The sequence below is a fragment of the Papio anubis genome, chromosome 9, assembly GCF_008728515.1.
Source record: "Papio anubis isolate 15944 chromosome 9, Panubis1.0, whole genome shotgun sequence".
Classification (NCBI taxonomy): Eukaryota; Metazoa; Chordata; class Mammalia; order Primates; family Cercopithecidae; genus Papio; species Papio anubis.
In genome coordinates this window covers 90,987,541-91,011,983 of record NC_044984.1, presented here as the reverse complement: position 1 = coordinate 91,011,983, position 24,443 = coordinate 90,987,541, and the positions used below count along the sequence as shown (strand labels likewise).

The 24,443-nt window shown below is 36.2% G+C and overlaps 1 protein-coding gene across 3 annotated transcripts in view; it reads right to left on the bottom strand.

Moving 5' to 3' along the window:
* The window catches only part of CFAP54 (cilia and flagella associated protein 54), a 370,431-nt gene that overhangs the window by 259,916 nt on the left and 86,072 nt on the right, over positions 1-24,443 (bottom strand). For all 3 annotated transcript variants that reach the window (XM_017946132.3, XM_021922809.2, XM_021922810.2), the window contains 6 exons: positions 21,655-21,747; positions 21,236-21,421; positions 12,759-12,895; positions 9,449-9,596; positions 7,624-7,779; positions 3,300-3,422 (listed from right to left, as the gene is read on the bottom strand). In XM_017946132.3, the coding sequence (XP_017801621.3) occupies positions 3,300-3,422; positions 7,624-7,779; positions 9,449-9,596; positions 12,759-12,895; positions 21,236-21,421; positions 21,655-21,747 (843 nt within the window). The remainder of the gene's footprint in view (positions 1-3,299; positions 3,423-7,623; positions 7,780-9,448; positions 9,597-12,758; positions 12,896-21,235; positions 21,422-21,654; positions 21,748-24,443) is intronic.

Below are 24,443 nucleotides of genomic sequence, written 5' to 3'. Positions count from 1 at the left end.
AGCCCATCAAACTAACAATGGATCTCTCGACAGAAACCCTATAAGTCAGAAGAGAGTGGGGGACAATATTCAACATTCTTAAAGAAAAGAATTTTCAACCCAGAATTTCATATCCAGCCAAACTAAGCTTCATAAGTGAAGGAGAAATAAAATCCTTTACAGACAAGCAAATGCTGAGAGATTTTGTCACCACTAAGCCTCCCTTACAAGAGCTCCTGAAGGAAGCACTACACATGGAAGGGAACAACCGCTACCAGACACTGCAAAAACATGCCAAATTGTAAAGACCATTGATGCTATGAAGAAAGCGCATCAAATAACAGGTGAAATAACCAGCTAGCATTATAATGACAGGATCAAATTCACACATAACAATATTAACCTTAAATGTAAATGGGCTAAATGCCCCAATTAAAAGACACAGACTGGTAAAATGGATAAAGGGTCAAGACCCATTGGTGTGCTGTATTCAAGAGACCCATCTTACATGCAAAGACACACATAGTCTCAAAATAAAGGGATGGAGGAAGATCTACCAAGCAAACGGAAAGCAAAAAAAAAAAAAACAGCAGGGGTTGCAATCCTGATCTCTGATAAAACTGACTTTAAACCAACAAAGATCAAAAGAGACAAAGAAGGCCATTACATAATGGTAAAGGGATCAGTTCAACAAAATGAGCTAACTATCCTAAATATACATGCACCCAATACAGGAGCACCCAGATTCATAAAGCAAGTTCTTAGAGACCTACAAAGAGACTTAGACTCCCACACAATAATGATGGGAGACTTTAACACCCAACTGTCAATATTAGACAGATCAATGAGAGAGAAAATTAACAAGAATATCAAGGACTTGAATTCATCTCTGGACCATGCAGATCTAATAGACATCTACAGAACTCTCCACCCCAAATCAACAGAATATACATTCTTCTCAGCACCACATCGTACTTATTCTAAAATTGACCACATAATTGGAAGTAAAACACTCCTCAGCAAATGTAAAAGAACAGAAATCACAACAAACTGTCTCTCAGACCACAGTGCAATCAAATTAGAACTCAGGATTAAGAAACTCACTCAAAACTGCACAACTACATGGAAACTGAACAACCTGCTCCCAAGTGACTGCTGGGTAAGTAACAAAATGAAGGCAGAAATAAATAAGTTCATCGAAAACAATGACAAAAAGGACACAATGTACCAGAATCTCTGGGACACAGTTAAAGCCATGTTTAGAGGGAAATTTATAGTACTAAATGCCCACAGGAGAAAGCAGGAAACATCTAAAATTGATACCCTGACATCACAATCAAAATAACTAGAGAAGCAAGAGCAAACAAATTAAAAAACTAGAAGACAAGAGATAACTATATACCACTGCTCAATGAAATAAAAGAGGACACAAACAAATGGAAGAACATTCCATGCTCATGGATAGGAAGAATCAACATTGTGAAAATGGCCATACTGCCCAAAGTAATTTATAGATTCAATGCCATCCCCATCAAGCTACCAATGACTTTCTCCACAGAATTGGAAAAAGTTTTATATGAAACCAAAAGAGAGCCCACATACCTAAGACAATCCTAAGCAAAAAGAACAAAGCTAGAGGCATCACGCCACCTGACTTCAAACTATACTACGAGGCTACAGTAACCAAAACAGCATAGTACTGGTACCAAAACAGATACATAGACCAATGGACTCAGAAATAACACCACACATCTACAACCATCTGATCATTGACAAACCTGACAAAAATAAGCAATGGGGAAAGGATTCCCTATTTAATAAGTGGTTCTGGGAAAACTGGCTAGCCATATGCAGAAAGCTGAAACTGGATCCCTTCCTTACACCTTACACAAATTTAACTCAAGATGGATTAAAGACTTAGATGTAAGACCTAAAACCATAAAAACCCTAGAAGAAAACCTGGCAATACCATTCTGGACATAGGCATAGGCAAATACTTCATGACTAAAACACCAAAAGCAATGGCAACAAAAGCCAAAATAGACAAATTGGATCTAATTAAACTAAAGACCTTCTGCACAGCAAAAGAAACTATCATCAGAGTGAACAGGCAACAAACAGAATGGGAGAAAATTTTTGCAATCTATCCATCTGACAAAGGGCTAATATCTAGAATCTACAAAGAACTTAAACAAATTTACAAGAAAAAAACAACCCCATCAAAAAGTGGGCAAAGGATATGAACAAACACTTCTCAAAAGAAGACATTTATGCAGCCAACAGACATATGAAAAAATGCTCATCATCACTGGTCATCAGAGAAATGCAAATCAAAACCACAATGAGATACCATCTCACACCAGTTAGAATGACGATCATTAAAAAGTCAGGAAACAAAAGATGCTGGAGAGGATGTGGAGAAATAGAACGCTTTTACACTGTTGGTGGGAGTGTAAATTAGTTCAACCATTGTGGAAGACAGTGTGACAATTCCTCAAGGATATAGAACTAGAAATACCACTTGACTCAGCGATCCCAATACTGGGTATATACCCAAAGGATTAGAAATCATTCTACTATAAAGTCACATGCACATGTATGGTTATTGCAGCACTATTCACAATAGCAAAGACTTGGAACCAACCCAAATGTCCATCAACAATAGACTGAATAAAGAAAATGTGGCACATATACACCATGGAATACTATGCAGCCATAAAAAAAGATGAGTTCATGTCCTTTGCAGGGACATGTATGAAGCTGGAAACCATCATTCTCACCAAAATATCACAAGGACAGAAAACCAAACACCACATGGTCTCACTCATAAGTGGGAGTTGAACAATGAGAACACATTGACACAGGAAGGGGAACATCACACATCGGGCCCTCCTGGTGGGGGGGCTGGGGGAGGGATAGCATTAGGAGAAATATCTAATGTAAATGACGAGTTGATGGGTGCAGCAAACCAACATGGCACATGTATACCTATGTAACAAATCTGCACGTTGTGCACATGTATCCTGGAACTTAAAGTATAATAATAATAAAAATTTTAAAAAATATATATATATATATATATACACACACACAAATGCTATTTCAGTAACATCAAATTTTAGTTTGTGAACTAAAGTTTCATCAAAAAGTTCAACAACAGATTGCTATTCTATAATGTTTAACCTCTACATTTGCTTTTGATCTAAAAATGCTTTTGGGGTGCTATTTTTAAAAGTGTTCTTATTGTGATTAAAAGTAGACTTTCCAAATCATCATTGCTTCTAAATTTTATAATACTAGATACAGAATGAGATAAATACCTTTGTTATGTAGAAGATACAACAAGCTATCATGTGCTGTATACTTTCAAAGCTCGCAGTATGTTTCTTCGAGCAGACAATATTTGGTAGTCCTTGCAAAACCACTATACACTTTATCAGGATCTAAAAATTAGAATCACAATGATTTCTGTTTTAAAATGTCATCCTTACTCATTTCATTACAAAATGTTCCATTCAAATCATGCAAGCTTTAAGACATAAAATTTTATTATTATCAATCATTATTGATAAATTGTTTATTAGGTATAAAGGAAAGTACACTGAGATAAAGTTGATACATTCAATTTTGGGATTAGTCCTTCACCTACAGCAACTTGAAAATTAGTGGAAAGAATAAAATAAAAACACAAATGACTATAAAACAAAGCATATTTTGATAAATATCTTAAAAGATATAGTCAGAATGTTACATGCATTTGAGAAACTATCACATCCAGGTATAGAAGGACCTTGAAAAAGCAGATGGAAAATTATATGGCATATTAAATATTACATAGTGATTCCAGGTACTTGAAATAATAGTTCCTTTAAAATTAAAACCAAACATTTATACCTCAGGAAATCAATTAATATTGGTGTTTACTTCCTATTCTCCTTGCTTCATATTATATGATCTTAAATTTGATCAAGAGCTAGATGAATAAGTTTAGCTTTTCAAAAGTAGCGCTGAGATTGCATCAATCTATTCATCATTTAGATTAACCCAAAGGACAAATTAATATATGAATGTTGGTTCTTTGGGGGCACATTAATTGCTTCAAGCTCTCATTCTAACAATACTGTTACTATTGTTACGGTACACTCATCTCTAAGATTTTTAAAATTCCTCCCCACCCTAATCACCCTCTCCCACACTACCATATCATATCCCTAAATCATGTGAACACCCTAGTAGTTTTGGAGTTTTCCCGAGGCCCATATAAATATAAATACATATATGTGTATAAAAATATAATGTACCTAGGAGGGTTGGTGTTTTACAAAATGGGATTTATATATACTTTTCTGAATCGTGTATTTTTCCTTCAACCATGCCTGTGGTTGTGAACATTTCTCATAAGACATGGTTTTTGGACAACCATGTCTGGTGAGAAATGCTCTAAATCTACAGGTATAGCTCTAATTCATTGTTTCTAATGGCTGCATAATATTATTTGGTGTGGATCAGGCACAATTTACTCAGCCTTTTCCAGGACTTCATGGTGCATATTTTCATGGTTGTACAATCTGGGAGTACTGTTACTTCTCTTTGTCACCAGCTCTTTTGCCAACACGAAGAATGTCACAGTAAATACCCTTTTACATGCTCAGTTGCCAACTATGATTAGCAATTAAGATGCCGGCTTTGAGATGATACCCAGTGAAGATGAGATACCATCCTCCAGAACACAGTATACATTCTAAACCAATGACAGCATGTAGCACTGTGTCCCAGTAGGTTCCGCAGGTCCAGGAACCAAGAGGTGGAACTAGGAGTGACATTATTTCAACTGGAGGTTTTATTCTATAGGATAAATTACTAACAGAAGAATTGCTGTGTCAGATAAATGTATTTTTAATTTTATTAAAATTTTATTCTATAGGATAAATTACTAACCGAGGGACTATCACATCAAGTATATTTGTTTTTAATCTTGCTTAAAATTAGATTTAATTTAAAATTACTTTACCAAAATTCAAATGCTTGTAACAATTCACATTTTCCCCACGTATGAATGAGAATGCAATTGTCCCACATCTTCACCAGCAAATCTTTTCAATCCTGCCAGTGATATCCCATTGTTAATTTAATGTGAATTTCTATGAATATTCAGAATTTGAGCATCTTTTCATATATTTCTCACTCACTTGAATTTGCTCTCCTGTGAACTGCTTATTCATATCCTGTGCCTATTTTTCTATTAGGTTATTGTCAGTTTGCAAGACTTTTTGTTATACATGTATATATATTTGCCCTCTGTCACATCTGGAGATGCTTTTTTCCAAATTTATAAATGTTCTTCTATCTTTGTTATAGTCCTTTTTGTTGCACATAGGTTCTTTGTTGCTATTAGAAGTTCAGTCTTGGTTAGAAATGTTTTCCCCCAAACCCTGGACTGCATATGTCATCTCCTAAGATATTTTTTCCTAAAGTTTTTGCTTTATTTTACACTTAAGTCTTTGATAAATCTGGACATTTTGTATATGGTACAAATAGGAGTCAAACTCGATTTTCTCTCAGGTGAATATCCAGGCATTTTACCATCATTTAGTAAAAATGTCCATTCTCTTTCCACTGAATGGGAATGGCAACTCTGTCACATATTACATTCTCATATATATTGAGGCCTATTTCTGGAAACTCCCTTCTGTTCTACTCATCTTTTCCAATTCCAAACAATACAATTCAATTAGAGACTTCTTTCCTAAGACTTCCCATAGCTACAATCCATTCTCTAGCCAAAGGTATCCCGAATCAGTGGGATTCTAGAAAGTAACAGTGGATACTGTAAACTCAGCCAATTGAGCGGCTGCTGTTCCCAATGTGGTATCTTTGCTAAGCTAACACACATTAAAAGGTATGCATTGATATAGCTAATGTTTTCTTTTCTATCCTAGTTCCCATTAACACTGGACAGATAAAAGTATGCATTTCAAGTCTTGTCCCAAGACAATGAATGTTCTTTAAATTCTGACACAATTTTATGTGAAAGGATATAAACTTTCTGGACATTCCTCAAAACAAAACATTGGGACACTATATCAATGGCATCATGTTGATCAGACTTAATGATCAAGAAATGTCAAGTACATTGAAGACCTTGATAAACACCTTCCAATGGGTAGAAATAGACCCAATGATGATTCAGAGGGCTGCCACATTAAATATCTGGGGGAGGCTGGGATACCCCCTCCAAAGTAGGTCTGACATCTGGCATCTCTCACCTTTAAAAAGAAAGACCATGCCAGGTCAGCACCTTTGGATTTTGGAGGAACCATACTCCACACTTGAGAAAACTGCTCCATCTATTTACAACTGACCCAGAAGGCTGTCAACTATGAGTCTAGATTTTGGACTCTGGAGGCAGATCTCCAGCAGCTGTCGGAAATGTAGGAGAAGGAGACACACTTATGCTCCGTAGAGTCCCTCCAAGGTGAATCTTTTTTAAGTTACTCAAGCTGTCTAGTTAGTATTCCCAATCAAGTACTAAAAATTTTTGGACTTTGTGTGAGTTCATTCACATCTTCTAGGATGACAAAAATTGTCTCAGTGATGATGATCATGATGCTGACGATGACAGTGACAATGATGGCGATAACTTTCTGCAAGTCTCAGCAGCAAAATCTTATATCTCTCATTACTTCCCTGTAGTAAGCCGAATTCTAAGATGGTCCCCAGGATTCTTCCCCCTGATGTACATGCCCTGTATGATTCCTTCCCCTTGAGTGTGAACAGGGCTCCTGAATGTGATGAGCTCATCAGTCTCATGATTACATTACCCTAGATAAGGCTCCTCACAGCATACTGGAGGAGACTCTCCTACAGCCTTGAAAAGGCAAAGTGCCATGATGTGGAAAGGTCATGTGGCAAGGAATTAGTAGTTGGCCTTTAGGAGCTAAGGACCTCCTATGTAAAACCTCAAGGAAATGAATTCTTTCAATAACAGTGAACTCAGAAAAGGACCTCAAGCCTCAGATGAAATCACATCCCTGGCCAACACTTTGATTTCAACGTCGTAAGACCCTAAACAGAAGACTCAGCTAACCTATATCCAACCTCTTAACCCACAGAAACTATGAGATCGTAAATGAGTGTCCTTTCAAGCCACTAAATCCATGGTGATAAGTTAAGAAACATGAAAAACTCTACAATCCCTTCAGCCAGGTCTCAGCTACCCTTTTTCCATAAATCCTAACTCCTCCATCACCAACACATCTGGTATTTTGTCTTGGGTCTTCCATCACATTTTTCCCCAGATGATGGATTTAACAACATCCCTTGAATAAATATTGTTGTTTCTGACACTACAAGAACATAAAAATTAAAATAACTTTAAAACTCTAGAAAGGTAAATTGCCAATATTTAAATATGGAAAGGAACAAGGACGAATATTTTCAGAGAAACCCATTTTGTGTCCTTATCTGTATTTGCCCAGACATAGAATTTATTAAAGTGTTTTTCAGTTAACTCCTAAAATTTCATAATACTGGTTCCTGACCTATTTGCCCTTTATAAGAGATACATGGCTTTTCTTTTCTAAAATGAATTGTTAAGTTGCCGTTATAAAGATTCCCTTCTCTTGGGGAGAGGAATACCCTTACCTGTACAACAGGTACCAAAACAATATTGTGATAGATTATGGGAGCAAGAAGGCCATAACACTGAGTCACAGCTTGAAGCGCATAGCTGCAATCATTTAGGAAGTTGCTAAGTTCCAATGCCACTAATACTCTCTCACATTCAATCAGTCTGGCAACCTGTAAAGAAACAGGCATTGTTACTCAGATTCAACATAGGTGCTTAGCTTATGTGTCTCTAAAGAGAAGAAAGGGTAGAAAATGTGATCCTTCTGGCTAAAAATAACATGAGTTTTTGTATTTTAGAAAAATCTAAATTCAGAAACAACTCTAACTCTCCAATAATGCTACCTATAGATAGCACGATCTTAGAATTAAACTTCAGAATTTTTCATGAAACAATACAAGTACCATGACAGAAACCAGTTTTTTTATCGATAAGCTAAAAAGTTGGCTATTTTTTATATTTTAAAAAATCTAGTTTTCAAAAATATAAATTATAATAACAATTAAAATATATAAAATCTCTATAATATTGCCCCCGTTTGATTAACAGGTTCTCATTTCCGTTTTTGATTTGAAAGAAAATGGTAAATTTTCAGTAAACCAAGCTAACCTCCTATTCTGCTTCTGCTCATTATACTTTGCTACTTAAATTTAAATGATAGTAAAATGAAACGTTAAAGTTTTGAGAGTAAATGCCACTTAAAAAGAATAGTAATCCTTTCTTACTCCTCTTTTTCCTTTCCTGGGGAAAGATTTCATTATTTTTCTCTCTCTCTCTTTATATATATATATATACATTAAAGATTATGTACAAAGAAACTGTCTGAGTGGTAACCAGAAATTTCCATATAGTCAGTTTTTACTAAAATGGTAGTCTAGCATTCTGGAATTCATTGAAGTACTTGAAAATTGTCTTTGTTTTCAGACTGAATATGCTGAAAGAAGAAGCTGAAGGCAATTTAGTAGGAACAGGTTGATGACGGTTGTGAGTACTTGGGCTCTACAGGACAGTGAGCTTGTCTTGGGCAAAGAATCATTTTTTTCACTTTTATATCCCCAGAAACTGGCATAGTCCCATGTAACAATGTCTTGGTTAATTAATTAATTAGTTAATGGATGGGTAGGAAATAGCAACTGTAAAAAACATAGACAGCTAAAGCCTCCATACTTAAAGAAGGAAAGAGAGAAAGAAAAGTGAACTTTGAGCAGGAATGAAAAAAAAATAATGTAGGATCATTACTAAATGCAAGAGCATTATAGAGTTGCAGATGTACATACAGCAATGTTCATAACCACACTGAGAATCTATCAATAGGAGACAGGTTACATTCCTGCCTCCATGAAGACAATATTATAATTGAAAAAAATGTGACAGATTGATATATACCAGCATGAAAATATATGCAAGATACATTATAAAAGTCTTAAAAAGGCAAGTTGCAGAATAGCAAGTAGATCATAATCCCATTTTCCTAAATAATAATAACAGATTTGTCTAGGTATATGTTCTTAGAGAAATTATATGAAAGCAAAATTGCTATATTCTTAGAGGTAATAAGATTACAATGGGTTTCACTTTATATGTTACATATTTTTGAATGTCTGAAATATATAGTATTTTTGTATACAGGGGGGAAAGAAATAAATTGAAAAGAAGAGAAAAAGCATGAACTCCAGTCTGTGAAACTTATATGAAATATCACATAAAGTCGCATAATCAGACAATGTCCTTTCAGTCCATTCACCAAACAAGCTATGCAATCACTCAAAAAACATGACCTTAAAACATCAAGAAAATAATACAGTGAATCTGACATGTTTTTAATCACTTTAATTCACTTACTTGTTGAGATGGGAAAATCTCATTGCCTTTAATATTATCACAGAAAAGATTTTCTTCTTTAATTTTGATGTCACTTATTACAAAAATATTTCTAAGAAAAAGGTACAATAGGATTGAAGAAGTCTCTGCCAAAATATCTGAATGTAATCTGCAATATGAAGTAAATGGCAGGTATAAATATAAAATGATTTAGCAAGTCAACTTGTCTTTTTACATTGATTTGTTTTCAGTAGCTACACAATGATCCCAAAAAAGCAACAAAAATATTTAGAATAGCTACTCTTGCACAGACAAGTACACAACTAAGAAAATTAAACTACTGAAATATTATGTCACAGATACATAAAATTAATTAGTGGCAATTTTTTGGGGTTCTAATACATAAAGTTATTTTTTATCAAGATAACAAAATCAGTATAGATTTTCAGAAGGTTGAGAAATAGGTCCAATGTTTCAATTAATGCATTTCCTGAAAATGAGGGTCATTTATAGCAAGCTCAGCCTTGGTTAAAAAGAGAATCTTAATAACTCTTAGATTATTTCTAATTATCTTTTCTAAATTGCAGTTGACAGAGCCAACCACTGGCAAAGCTGTGAAATCTGCAAAGTCTTCTTTGTGTCCAGTATTCCACCCCTTGCCCTTAGCCTTCCTTGGTGACAAACCCTCCCTCTTAAGCTTCGGGCTTAACTACTCGCTATACCCCCATCCCTATAAAACAGGAAAGTGCTGATATCATTAATTCACACTGGAAGATGATCCCTTTCACCACCATGTTAAACTTTAAAATTATCTTTACCAGGAAGATTTTAGGTCTCCCACGATCGCGACTCATACTAAACTTGCTCTTTGACCTTCAGCGCCTTGACACGTGCAATTAGTCCAAGTTGTCACCCCCTGGCTCCATTTCCTTCTCTAACCAACTCGGACGCTGGTCAGTCTTTTCAATAATAATCTTTCTAGCAGGTTAGGTTCTGTCACCTCTTTATTTTGTGCAATACTCAATTTGCCTGACCTTGCATAGATGTCACTGTCCAATTTTTCTATCTCTCTGACAACGATCACTTACTGATTCTGCTCACTCATTCTTTCTTTCATTCATGCTAGCAATTGCTGAATGCCTACTATGTACAAGACACTGTTCTAGACCCTTGGGTATAAAGATGAATCAAATGGGGTCTTTAACACCAAGGAGCTGGGCTTCAGTACAAATTCATGTTCAATTACATCAACTGAGTCATTACTGTATCTCAACACTTCCATTTATCCCTGATGTCTCCTTGTTGACATTCCCCACAAAAAAAATATTTCTAAATCCTTTGTTCTTTCCACCCATGAGCTCTTATGTCCACCAGGCTCTACCACCATAGTGTTATCATCACCTACATTTTCTTCTTCAGTGTCCCCCTCTCTACTGGCTGCCTTCTCTCCACACTCCACAATTCTTTCCTTCAGCCTGCCTCCCCACTAAGCTTCTGCCTGCTCTCCTCCTCTTTACCACCAAACTTCACATGAGTAGTCTTTGCTTGTTCGGATGTTTCATTTTCTTTTTTTCCTTAGCCAATTGCAAAATGGTTTCTGGCCTATCATGCTACAAAAGTGGCTCTCTGGAATTCACCAATGGCCTCCTAATTGCCAACTCTTCTTCATTTGTGTTCTACTCAACCCTCTCTGTGGCATTTTATTGAGCAGCTGCTCTGCCTGACCTGGCGCTGATATTTAATATCGCTGGTCACTCCCTCTTTGGTGATACTTTCACTTTCTCTAGCAATGCACTTTCTTGGACTTTCATTTTCTGGACAGCTTCTTTTCAATATCTTTCCTTGGTTCCATCTTCTACTTCTGCTCCCTAAATATTAAGCAATGCCTAGGGTTCAATTCTCGCCTTCTGTCTTTTCTGTTAAACAGTCGTTTCCTGGGAGATACCATTCATTTTCAAGACATTGATGATGAACTCAATGGACAATTTGCCTTGATGCTCTCTTGAGTGTCAGCACTAGGTAAATAAACCTACTAGCATCTCATATTCACAAAGGCATCCTGATGGAAAACCAAACTCAAAATATTCTAAATCAAATTAATTATCTTCCTCCAAGAACTTGTTCTACCTCTCATATCCCCTTAGTAAATGTCACAGACTTCCCAGTCAGTTAACAGTAGAAATCCCAGTCACTTTTCACTTTCTCTCTTATCCCCACAAGTCACATAATATCTAAGTCCTGTCTCTCCCTCCTCTAAAATGCCTCTGAAATCCATCCCCCCATAGCACATAGCATCCTTGTACATAGAAAATACTAAGTCTGCATTTGTTTAATTGAATGGAATTATCAATGCCTTGCCTGAATCAATATTTGCATATTTAAGCTCATTATTTTTGACTGAGGAATGAAGGGTTTTGTCTCCTTATTTTAAAACTTTCAGGCATTAACAGCCAGGTGAGGGAGAGTCTTGTTGCTTTTGAATTTGTTACTGAGACCGACTGAAATTACACTAAAGCTCATTTCTGAGCCTGCTTCAAAACTTTGTTCTTTTAAGGAAAATGGCAGTGAAGACAAATGATAGTAATTCTATATGGCTTCTACTGGCCTATTTGCAGTTGCCAATGGTGTAATCCTGGGAGCCTCTTCTAGCAAAGGAAAAGCCTTCTTAACCTAACAGTCAACCTGTCAGACCATAACCTTAACCCCAATTTGACCTTTCTCTGGTACAAAAGTTCCCAATGCATATTTGTGTTTTAGGATATAACTGGTATTACTTTGGTTTATAGTTGGTATTTTTATTTCATAACCTTCAACCTTAGGCCTCCAGTGTTTTTGCTGACTCTAGAAAGAAAGTTTCTCGGCCAGGCATGGTGGCTTATGCCTGTAATCTCGGCACTTTGGGAGGCTGAGGTGGGCAGATCACTTGAGGCCAGGAGTTCGAGACCAGCCTGGCCAACATGGCAAAACCCCATCTCTACTAAAAATACAAAAATTAGCAGGGCTTGGTGGTGCACATCTGTAATCCCAGCTACTCGGGAGGCTGAGGCATGAGAATCTCCTCAGCCCAGGAGGCGGAGGTTGCAGTGAGCCAAGATCATGCCACTGCACTCCAGCCTGGGCAACAGAGTGAGTGAGTATTAAAAAAAAAAAAGAAAGAAAGTTTCTAACAAGCACATGAGACCTTGCAATGTATACTTTTATTACAATAGTTATTAGAAATCATTTTATATGGACTATCTGAACATGATATGAAAAATAATCCTAGGCTTCACATCCAGCATCTATATTTTGAATAAGCAAACTAACATTTTAGAAGGATATTTCTAATTACCTTCTCTGTGTAATAGTAATTATATTGCTTAAACAAATAACAGATTGTTCATCCTGAAGTGGCGAAGCAACAAAATAATCCCAAACTGGTGAGAAAACTTTCTTAGCCAATTCATAGTTACCAACTTGATAGGCAACCTATAACAAAAAGCACACATTTATGTAATAGTTTTATTTGTGAGTGAATGTTTTAAACAATAATTCTTAAAATGTATAATATATGACAGCATTTTATAAGGTGCGATCACACACTCATTTCAGATACAATTATTCACATTTGCTGTTCTATTCTATAGTACCATAGGCAGGTAATGGCCACTGGCAAGGGAGACAGACACATTTTTGAAAACTCTTTTATTTCTAAATTGCATGGAAATTTGAAACTCTGTAAGGATGTTTCAAATCCTCATAAGCAAAACAAAGATCACATCTGAGCCAAATTAATTTCATTTCCATCTATCTCAGCAGCGCACTCCATTTATTACAGATACTGTTATAATGAACAATCTGTTCCAAGAGAAACAATCAGATTTCCCAAGCCCAATATATGAAAAATACTTTATTCTTTTCTGGTTCTGACTGACACTTTCAGAGCTTTGTGCAACAAAAAGTTCATGAGCTGAAAAGAGTATGGAATAAAACAGAGAAATTTCCCAAGAAGACAATATATGTTTTAAGTTTAACAAATTTAACTTTGGACAAAATAAATAATTTTACTTGTGAAGCCTGGAAGCTCAAAGAAAAAAACTGACTTACTTATTTTTATGGTAGAATATATTTCTTTAAAGACGTTCCTAAAAAGCACTCCATTTAAATATGTAAGTAACAATACAAAATCTCAGCAAATGAGTTCTACACTGCTTCAAATCCTTTATGGAAACAGCTAAGGTATAAAGTATAAATGCATTCATGGAATGAAGTGAATGACAAGTTACTAGAATATTCTCCACTCCAGGGAATAACTTAGAGGGCCAGAATTTTTCAAATCTGCCAATGAATACTCATGATCTCCAACCAGTAAGCTTTTATGAAGTTTCTAGTCTGTGTTAGGCACTGTAGAGATAGACTCTTCAAAGTTTAGATAGAGATGGTATCCGACTCTATGAAACTGGAATTAGGTTAAAGGCATAAAACCCATAACATCACAGAAAAATTACAAAGAATAACATAATTGCAGAGGCTTTAGAAAAGGAGATATGAAGACTTCAAGGAAAACGCAGGGCTTGAGTTGAACCCTAAGGCAGAGATAAGATTCTGATTGGCACAGTTAAAACAGAATCTGCAAAAGGTCCAGTAATGGAAATGACTCTAAAGTACATTTAGGAGAGACTGGAGAGGCAGGTCAGAGTTTGGAAAAAAAAAAAAAAAAAAGTAGACATTTCATCCCTGCAAGGTCTGAGACGAAAAAAAAATGAAAAAACAAAAAAACAAAAAGACAAAAAAAAACAAGTGGGTAATATGATTGGACAAGTTCAAGTGGGACATGATTTCAGAAGGCCTTGAAAATCAGGCAGAAGAATTTAAAGCTGTCAAGTACTGGACTAAGCACTTTATGTGCATTGCTATATTTATTCTTCATCAAAGTTCTACAAAGTGAGCTCTATTGCCATCCCTATTTGTGAATGAGGAAACTAGAACATTGAAAAGTAGAATGATTTGTACAGAGCCTGACAGTCAGTAAAAATAGTGAGGCCAAGTCTTAGTGTGGTAAATGAGTCGCTTTTTTGGGCTACATTAATCAAATGACACAGCTGTACTAAGTGGTCACTGAAATATAAATATATATAATTAAAATATATAATTATTAAGGTTTATCAAGGAAAGCAATAATAGATGATGTGTAAGAGTGTTGGTGAAACTATAATTAACTGTTCTTTTCTTGTAAAAAGTATCCTTTTTAAAATAATGTTATCTGTTCAATCAGTTAACATTGCAAAACAAGAAAAGATACCGTGATAAAACTAAGGTTTATAAAATCATGAGGTTTTGTGAGGTTTCTTTAACAGAGGAGTGCCATGATATATGCATGTTCAAAAATTGTTAATCTGGTCCTGGTAGTGATGTGCAGAACAGATTTTAGAGGGGCTGAATTAAAATGAGAAAGAAGCACTAAAAGACGAATGAAATAATGAAGTACAGTAGGTACCTCCTCTTTGATGCCTGACCTTGGCTTGACTTCCAGAACTCCACTCTTGGTTTTCCTTTTACTTCTTTTCCTCGACCTCTTTATATTGGTATGCCCCAGGGTTCACTCTTTGAACTGCTCCTCTTTTCTGTCTACCCTCATTTCTTGTTGATACCACTTAGTCCCATAGTTTTATCACCCTCAAATCCCTCTCCTGCCCAGACCCCTTCCCCAAATTCCAGATTCATACATCTAACTGACTACTCAACAATTCTCTCCATATACACTAAACACCTTACCTCAACATGCCTCGAACTGAACTGATCTCCCACTCCCCCGAACCTCCACCACCCACAGCCTTCCCCAACTCAGTTGATGTCAACTCTGTCCTTTCAATTGGTCAGATAATACCTTAGGGTCATCTTTTATTTTTCTCTTTATGGACTCCTGTTAGCTCCTCCTTCAAAACATGTCCAGACACTGACTACTTCTCACCACATCAACTACTACCACACTGGCCAAGCCACCTTCACCTCTCACTGGGTTACAGTAGTGGATAGTGTCGCCACTCTACCCACTTATGGTCTATTTTCAATGTAGCAGCCAGGGTGAACCTTTAAAAACAGGAGTCACATTACATCATACCACTACTCCAAACTGCCCAATCGCTGTCCACTTCACTCAAGTCAAAAGCCAAAGTCCCTGTAATGCCCTGGAAGTCTTTTCATGATCTGCTCTCCATCTACCCAGTCACCTCTTAGCTCTTTGACCTCTCTTTTTACTCTCCATGGGTCCCTCTGCTCCAGCCACACAAGCCTCCTGCTGTTTATCAAGCATACCAGGTACACTTCTGAAAACCTTAGGGCTTTTGCTCTAGCTGTTCCTTCTGCAAATGCTCTTCTCCCAGAGAGCCATTCCCTCATCTCCTTCAAGTCTCTGCTTAAATCTCACCTTCCTTGATCACCCTCTTTAGTATTGTAATCTACCTTCCATTCACCCACTTCACATTTCTAATTCGTTTTACATACTCCACTTGGTTTTTCCATAGCATTCATTATCTTCTGAAATACTAGATAATTCACTTGTTTACTGTGGTCATTGTTTATTACCTGTCTCCTACCATGGCATTCTGTTCATGTTGCTTGGAACAGCAGTTCTCAAAGCATGGTCCCTGGGCCATCAGCGTCACCCAGGAACTTGTTAGAAATGCAAATTCCCAGACCCAAACTCAGGTCTAGTGAATCATAAACTCTGGCGGTGGGACCCAGCAATCTACTCAACCAGTACTCCAAGTCATTCCTATGTGCGCTTAAGTTTTAGAGTCACTAACCTGGGCAACGCCTGGCACAGAGTAAGCCCTCAGATAATGTGTCGAATTAATTTAAAAATCCTCTTTTCCTGATAATATCCCTCTACCCACAGAGAAGGACACCCAGCAGTTGTACTAGACTATAACAGGGTTGACAGGGCCAGAGTGAGTGCCTGACTCAAGCTGGGTGTTTTAGAGACTCCCCTGCAAAGCAAGATGGGCCCCCATCCAAAGTTTGGTTCTGATGTTAAGATTGATGACACTCCACACAGCAGGAAAATTTGAGAGAAAGTATATTACTTATACAAGGGACTTCTTGGGAAAGCTTGACAGGCACAAGCCTGTCTGGACTGGCTTGGGCAAAGCAGAGGGAGAAAGCAGGTTGGGCCTTCATAGAAGTTGAGAGATAGGACTGGGGAAAGTCCATGCTGACTAGAAGGTTTAAATTTCCTGCTGCCACAAAATGAGAAGGGGAGCTCATAGGCCTTCTTATCATCCTGCCTAGATGTGGGGCCAAAGGCAAAAAGAAGGGCAAGGTTTAAAAACAAGTCATGGCCAGGTGCTGTGACTCATGCCTGTAATCCCAGCATTTTGGGAGGCCAATGTGGGCAGATCACCTGAGGTCAGGAGTTCGAGACCAGCCTTAGGTCTGGGAAGTGGGGGAATGGAAGATAGTTTACAACATTAAATAGGGTGATCAAGGAAGGTGAGATTTAAGCAGAAACTTAAAGAAGATGATGGAATGGCTCTCTGGGGTAAGAGCATTTGCAGAAGGAACAGTTAGAGCAAAAGCCCTAAGGTTTTCAACCAACATGATGAAATCTATCTCTTCTAAAAATACAAAAATTAGCCAGGTGTGGTGGCACACGCCTGTAATCCCAGCTACAAAGGAGGCTGAGGCAGAACTGCTTGACCTCGGGAGGCGGAGGTTGCAGTGAGCCACAATCGCACCACCGCACTCCAGCCTGGGCAATAGAGTGAGACTCCATCTCAAAGAAAAATAAATAAATAAATAATAAAAATAAGTCAATAAAAAATAAAAACAAGTCACAAGTCAGCTGTCAAACACCAAAAATGAGATCAGGGCATTCCAGCCTTGGCAACAGAGTAAGACCATCTCAAAAAAAAAAAAAAAAAGGAGAGATCAGACTCTTTATTATGCTAGGTGGACCAATTACATTCTCTTTCCCAGGAATTTGGAGCCACAATTAGAGGCCAGTCAGCTGATCTCCGTTTATAGCTGAAATTGAGTAATATATAAAAACTCAGGAACTGCCATCTTTCCTCCAAAGATGGAGAAGTAATGAAAGCCAGTGTTTAGAGAAAAATACAAGAAAGCAGACATATAGGGAGAACCAGAAGTATGAGACCTAGAGCTGCCTGGACTTTGCTGCATTCCCAGGGCCTAGCTGCATTACCCAAGCTGAGCTGGTTCCATGACTTGCAATCAGGGTTTTAACTGAAACCATAAGTCAGAATTATCTAAACAAGTATTACTGTCATCGTAATGACATTGATTTAAAAAAAAACATATTTCAAAGGATGAAGTGATGACATCTAGCATATAACCTGGCACAAGATAAACATTGACTAAATGATTCATCCATAAATAGATGAGTGGAAAGAGTGGTAATATTCAGATAGAGGATGAGAGGAAAAAGAAGAGTTAAAACTCTTTTTTTTGTTGTTGTTGTTGTTTTTAAGACAGGGTCTCGCTCTGTCACCCAGGCTGAAATGCAGTGGCATGATCTTGGCTCAGTGCAACCTCCACCTCCTGGGCCCAAGTAATCCTCCTGCCTCAGCCTCCTAAGTAGCTGGGATTACAGGTGCATGCCACCACGTCTGGCTAATTTTCATATTTTTAATAGAGACAGGGTTTCACCATGTTGCCCAGGCTGGTCTTGAACTCCTGAGCTCAAGCAATCTGCCTCCCTCAGCTTCCCGACGTGCTGGGATTACAGGCGTGAGCCACCATGCTGAGCCTTTTTTTTTTATTTGAATAAAAAATAAAATAGACAAAAGACAAATCATTATTAATAAAAGGGGTTTTGATTAATAATGGGTTTTAATGAATTCACATACAAAGTGGGAGTCGTGTGAACTTCATTTTCCCTTCACCTGCCACCATCGTGATTGCTGACAAAGCATTCATGTTCCAACATCAAACTCTACTGCCAACACAGATCATGAAGACCTGCTGATTAACACCAACACAGGGAGAGAATAAAAAGGAAATTGAGAGAGGAAGAGGTAAAGACAGTGAAAGGGAGGGAAGAGGGTTAAAGAGAAGAGGAGCCCACTAAGGAGCAGAGGGTCACTTAACAGATTGGAGAGATGCAGGCTCTAGAAGACTTGGTACATGTTAGGTGTCCAATATGTGACTTCCTGGAACCTGGACAGAGCAGTCGAAAGGCATGAGCCAAGTGTCAGGCTTGACATCTGCTACCTGAGCAACCTTGGGTACATTTCTTAACCTCCCTGAGATACCCTTTTAGGGATACAGTGGGTTTGGCAGAGGAAGAATTAAATTAATCTGTTCCCTCAACTATAAAATAAAAGTAATCATACCACCTCATGGAGTTATTATAGTAAGTGGAATAATAAATTTTAAGTGCCTGGTATACAGTAGTTTTTCAATAAATGATATTCCTCCTTTCCTTATCTCAGTAAGCCATTGTGCCCACTCACTACTTGATTTAGTAGTTCAACAATTCACTAGAATATGGTGTTTTGTCTTACATCCATTTTACAGATAGGAAAATTGAGACCAAACAATTTGCCTAAAATCAGTCTCCAAGGTCAAGATCAGAATCCTACTCACAGATTTCTACTCTTCTACATTTATATCATATTATCTAGTCATTTTCTACTTAACGAGGAGGAATAAAAAGAAATAGTCTAAAAAGAAGAGAAAATAGACACAGAAAATATATAATTCAAAAAGTTTCCTCAAAAAAACTTTCCAGATACACTAAACTAATAGCCTCCCACATTTAGGGAAAGCCTAGTGCAGATTCACTTGATTGTATTAATATTTACAGAATAATGCTGAGTAAAAAGTACAACCTAAAGTCCCAAAAGCCAAGTTAATCACAGGCACTTAGTGGAATGTCTCCATGCTTTGCTATCAAATATTTATAATACTATGTTTTAAAGAAAAAGAACTGTCCTGAAACTAGAAACTAGCCACTCTCATGAAAATTAGATTGCACTTACAAAATAGAGGTACATTAACTTGCTGAAACTTAAAAACTTACACTTAAGTTGTAAATTAAGGAGGTTTAATAAGTGAGAAAGCTTTGCTTTAGCCACTTAACATTATAAGACAGAATACACATAAACTATCATAAATAAACTACAGAACTGCAAATATAGTGTCAGTAAAGAAACACAGGTCATTACTTTATGACACTTCTCATTATCCCAGCAGTATAGCTCTGACTTAGTTTTATTAACTTTCAATGAAAGTTCTGCCAAATTAAGCCCAAGAGTCAAACCACTCCCTGGAGAAAAATTAGGACTTGATGAAATATTCAGGTCCTCACAATAACTCCATCATTGCAAATTAGGGAATATATTAGATTCCAAAGATATCAAAACATCAGAAAACCATGAGCCAGTATGACACGCTAAACCAATACTAGACAAATCCTAGTAATTCTCTCAATTTAATTTTCTTTGAAAAATATGACATAAAATGCCACTAAGATCTTAGCTTATAATACTAATCAACTATTAAAAGAAAAATAGAATAGAAATATGACAAAATTTAGAAAAGCCATCAGCCTACAGCCAACAATAGGCTTAAAATTAGATACTTGAGACCTAGGTCAATGAGTCACTCTTCCTAGCATCCTCTTCACTGGTGACATGTTTTAAGTCAGGCAACAACTACTTTGACAAAAAACATTAATTCATGAGCATATCCCTAACTAAAAACAATACTATTTATTCAGTGCCTACTGTGCAATAAGTGCTACCATTAAATATTTGCCAGGCATAATTCCATTTAATACTCATTATACCTCTGGGAAGTAGCTACTACTGCTACTCCTGCTTCACAGATGAAAATTACTTGTCCACTATCACATGGCTAGTGTGAAGAGCTGGAATTTGAACTCAGGTCTCTCTGCCTCTACTGATCCAGAAGTTTTACTTTTATAAATTTACCCTAAGAAAGTAATCATGGATGTAGGTAAAGATTTACTAACAAAGTTGAGCATCATAGCTTTGTTTATAACAGCAAAAGACTGGAAAGTATCTAGATGTTTAATTAGCAAACTATTATATATCCATAAGATTCAATACCATGGAACCATTAAAAATTATGTTTTGGAAGAATACTTAATGGAATAGAGAAATGTCAATTATATGTTAAGTGAAAATATCAGGATGTAAAATAATATATATACTATGATTTAAATTATACATTGTACATAAATTCATATACACATGTGTGCGTATATATATATACTCATCAACTAGATAAATAGATAGGCAGATAGATACACAAAAAATAAAAGGATATCTCTGGAATAAGGTTTCTCAATATTGACACCACTGACATTTTATGCTGGATAATTATTTGCTATGGGGGCTATCCTGTACATTGCAGGGTGTTTATCAGCCTCCCTAGCCTCTACTCACTAGATGCCACTAGCACCCCTCTAGTTTGTGACAACTGAAAATTTCTCCAGACATTGACAAAATTGCCCCAGGGGAAGAACTCTGCTACTCTGAATGAGAGGATAACAGATAACATTTATTTTCCTCTTTATGCATTTCAGTATTTTCCAGCATTTCTAAAATTAATATATATGTGTTACATTTGTAATCCAGGGAAAAAAATGTTATTGTCAAAAAGCAAATTTACTAAGAAGAGAAGGAATGATTCATATTTTATGAGACAAAACTGTAGCAATGGAAAATATGTGTTATAGGAGCTGTAGAATATCTGCTGTGATTTTTATTTCTATCAGAAATTACTTCATAACTGCTTAATGGAAAAAGACATAGTGGAAAAAATAGCAGAAATCTCTTCTACCTGTGTCAGGAACATCCGAGCAGTAATAGTAGAAAGAGGTGGATAAACCAGAATTGGTTTAGTTGTCTCCCCAATAGCACCACCGACAAGCTTTCCACTGCTAGAATAGGCAGCAACTGCAAATACATACTTTTCATTGGTTTCCAAACCTTTCACTTCAAAAATGCTTTTACCATCAGCTGGTATCTATTAAGAAAAATATATTTCAAGTTATACATGGAAAATTAAAATAACATGACTTTTAAAATACAATTAAGTAAAACTTCTATTTAAATAAAAAAACCTTTCTTTCACTGTTGGATTTTAGTTATGATTCAAGTGGAACTTAGAGAGATTCACCAAAACAATGACTTCATTTAAAAATGTAATTATCATTAATAAGGCTTCAGTAAGATTTCCTGACATTTAATTTGACGTACCGCTTCTCCTGAATTTGGGAGATGATTATTGTTTAGCCGTACTTTTCCATAACTTCCTTCTGCTTTGCAACCCAAAACACAGTACCAGGAGACCTGCCGAGGAGAAAAATGAGCCTGTTTAAAAGGCATTCTTTTACATCAATGTAGCAAAAAAATACTTTTCTAAATAAGAATGTAATGATTCAAGTTTTAAAACATGAAATCAAAGTTTACAAATATACTTAGGTTTAATCTTTAAAGAGTACAAGTAACCTTAGCTAGTTTACTGAGACAAGACTAAAATATTATTCATTATTAATTATTTTAACCACCATTAATTGAACAGTTCCTACTGCTAAGTACTGTTAGGGAATTTACAGATATTTTCTAATTTGCACAACTCTATGATATGGGATTACTATTATCATTTTGCTTCACAGGAAATGGAGATGCAGAGATATTAAATAACTCTGCCCAAGATCAGACAGAGAGTGGCAGGGGTTGACTCCTAAAATGACTTAGTCTTGATGTTAAAAAAAAAAAAAAAAAGATTAATACTCAAATGAATTTCATATTTTACATGACAATGTATGACCAAAAAAAGCAAGTGGAAAGAGAAGCAAGATACTAAAATATAGTATTTTAAATAGAATATTAAAAAATACATATGAAAAAGCCTGGAAGAAAACATTCTTAAATAAGAATAGCAGTAGGATTTGGATGATAAAATGGTAAGATAACAGGTAGATAATGGGTCCATTTTTTTTCTCCAATTTATATATTTTCTGAAACTTGATATTACTTTGATAATTTTTATATTTAGTTTAATTTTATACTTTAAATATAAACATTAGACATAAATCAAACACAAAATATAAATCCCACAGAAACAACTAAACTTAACCTTGATTAAATAGTTAGACAATGATCCTTTTGCCGAGGTGTCAAGATAATGAAGATTGGAATGAACTATTCTCCCCATAGAGAAAAAGGGAGCTAGGTGACACCTGACGGGGTAGTATTATGAACAAGACATACTGCTGGGGGTTGTAGGGGTGATAGCTGTGTCATTACCTTCTTCCCAGAGGCAACTCCTAAACTACAAGGCAAGCTGGAAAGAAGGAAAAATACAATTGTCTCTAAAAAAAATACAATTGTCTCTAAATACAAGTACCTCTTACAGTTTGTGCCTGCTACTCCTTCCTCCAGGTCAACAGAAAAATACTAACCATGTCCAATTGACACAAGTTGTTCTCAACACTGACTGTGCTCCAGAATCCTTATTTAAAATACAAATTTGTACAGAATCAACCATTTTTGTAAATCACAGATACCCAAGCCTATCTAGCTTCAATGAATTAGAATTTCTGATGCAAATTTCTGAATCTTTGTATTTTCAAAGAATATTTCTCAGGTGATTGTGATATGCACAACTGATTTAAAAGCGCTAGTCAAAGGCAGAACAGGACAAAGAGAACACAGAAAGAACCTGAAGCTGGAGGGTAGGGTAAAAAATAATAATAATAAGATGAATCTCAGAAAAAAAAAATGCAAAACTAACTTCCTTTGATTTCCCATGCAAAAAGATACTATTTTTCAAAGAAGAAAAAAGGCAGAAAGACTATGTTCTATGACTTACATCATTATTGCTCCAAGTTCTATTATATAAAACAGAATTTGGAGGGTAAAATTCTCTCTAAAAGCATTTTTATAAGCAGGCTTTATGTTTTTATTTTGTTCCACAGATGAAGACATTAGTTTGTGTAACTCTAAGAAACAATGTGTAATTAGAATCTACATAAGGGTAGAGACATCATGAACAAATCAGCAATAACTTTAGAAGAGTTTATATGTAATATAAATAACATTAGCATTTTCAGCTACAAAAGTAGATTTTAATGAAATAAATGCCTCAACAAGAGATTTTGAGAAAACAAAAGATGGCTGAAGCCTCAAACCAGAAAACTTCTTTAAGCCCATAGCACCATCTAGTGCTGATGAGAAGGTAACAGATGGTGATAATTTCCTGGAATTCTAAATGTACATAATACACATAAACTTCCTATAATGTGCTCATTGATGAGTCCTAAAACTACAGACCAAATATGAGACTCTTATATCTTCCTACTTCCAAGAATTATGAAATGAAATAAACTAATCATTAAATTGAAGTACATAAAGAATAAGATTTTGTTTAAAGAAATACAAATATTTGAATAAAAGCAAATAAAAACTCTTAGTAAAGCATGTGGTCTTAGTTCTGTACTAATGTTCCAAAATCAGTGAAGCTCTATTCTTAAACAGATTCCAAAAATCCAAAGTTTAACTTTAAAACCACTATCAATAGCAATAATCCATCTATCATAGCATAGTTAGGTATAAGATGAATGTCACTTCTATTCCCCTCCTCTCCCAATTATAAAGCACTATGAAGGTGGTTATCAGTTCTCACTGATGTCCATTTGCTATTCATCTGAAGCTCCTCAAAGTATGCAAGCACATTTAATCCATATTTACCTTTATACCTCAATTACCTCGCACAGAGCTTGACAACTATAGGCACTCAATAAATGCTCATTGGACAGAATCCACAAAAAATATCACCAAATAATGTAATCACAGTCCATCACTTGATTACTTTTTTTTTTTTTCTTAGATGGTGTTTCGTTCTGTCTCCCAGGCTGGAATGTGGTGGCGTGATCTCAGCTCATTGCAACCTCCACCTCCCAGGTTCAAGCAATTCTCCTGCCTCAGACTCCTGAGTAGCTGGGATTACAGGTGCCCACCAAAACGCCCAGCTAACTTTTCGT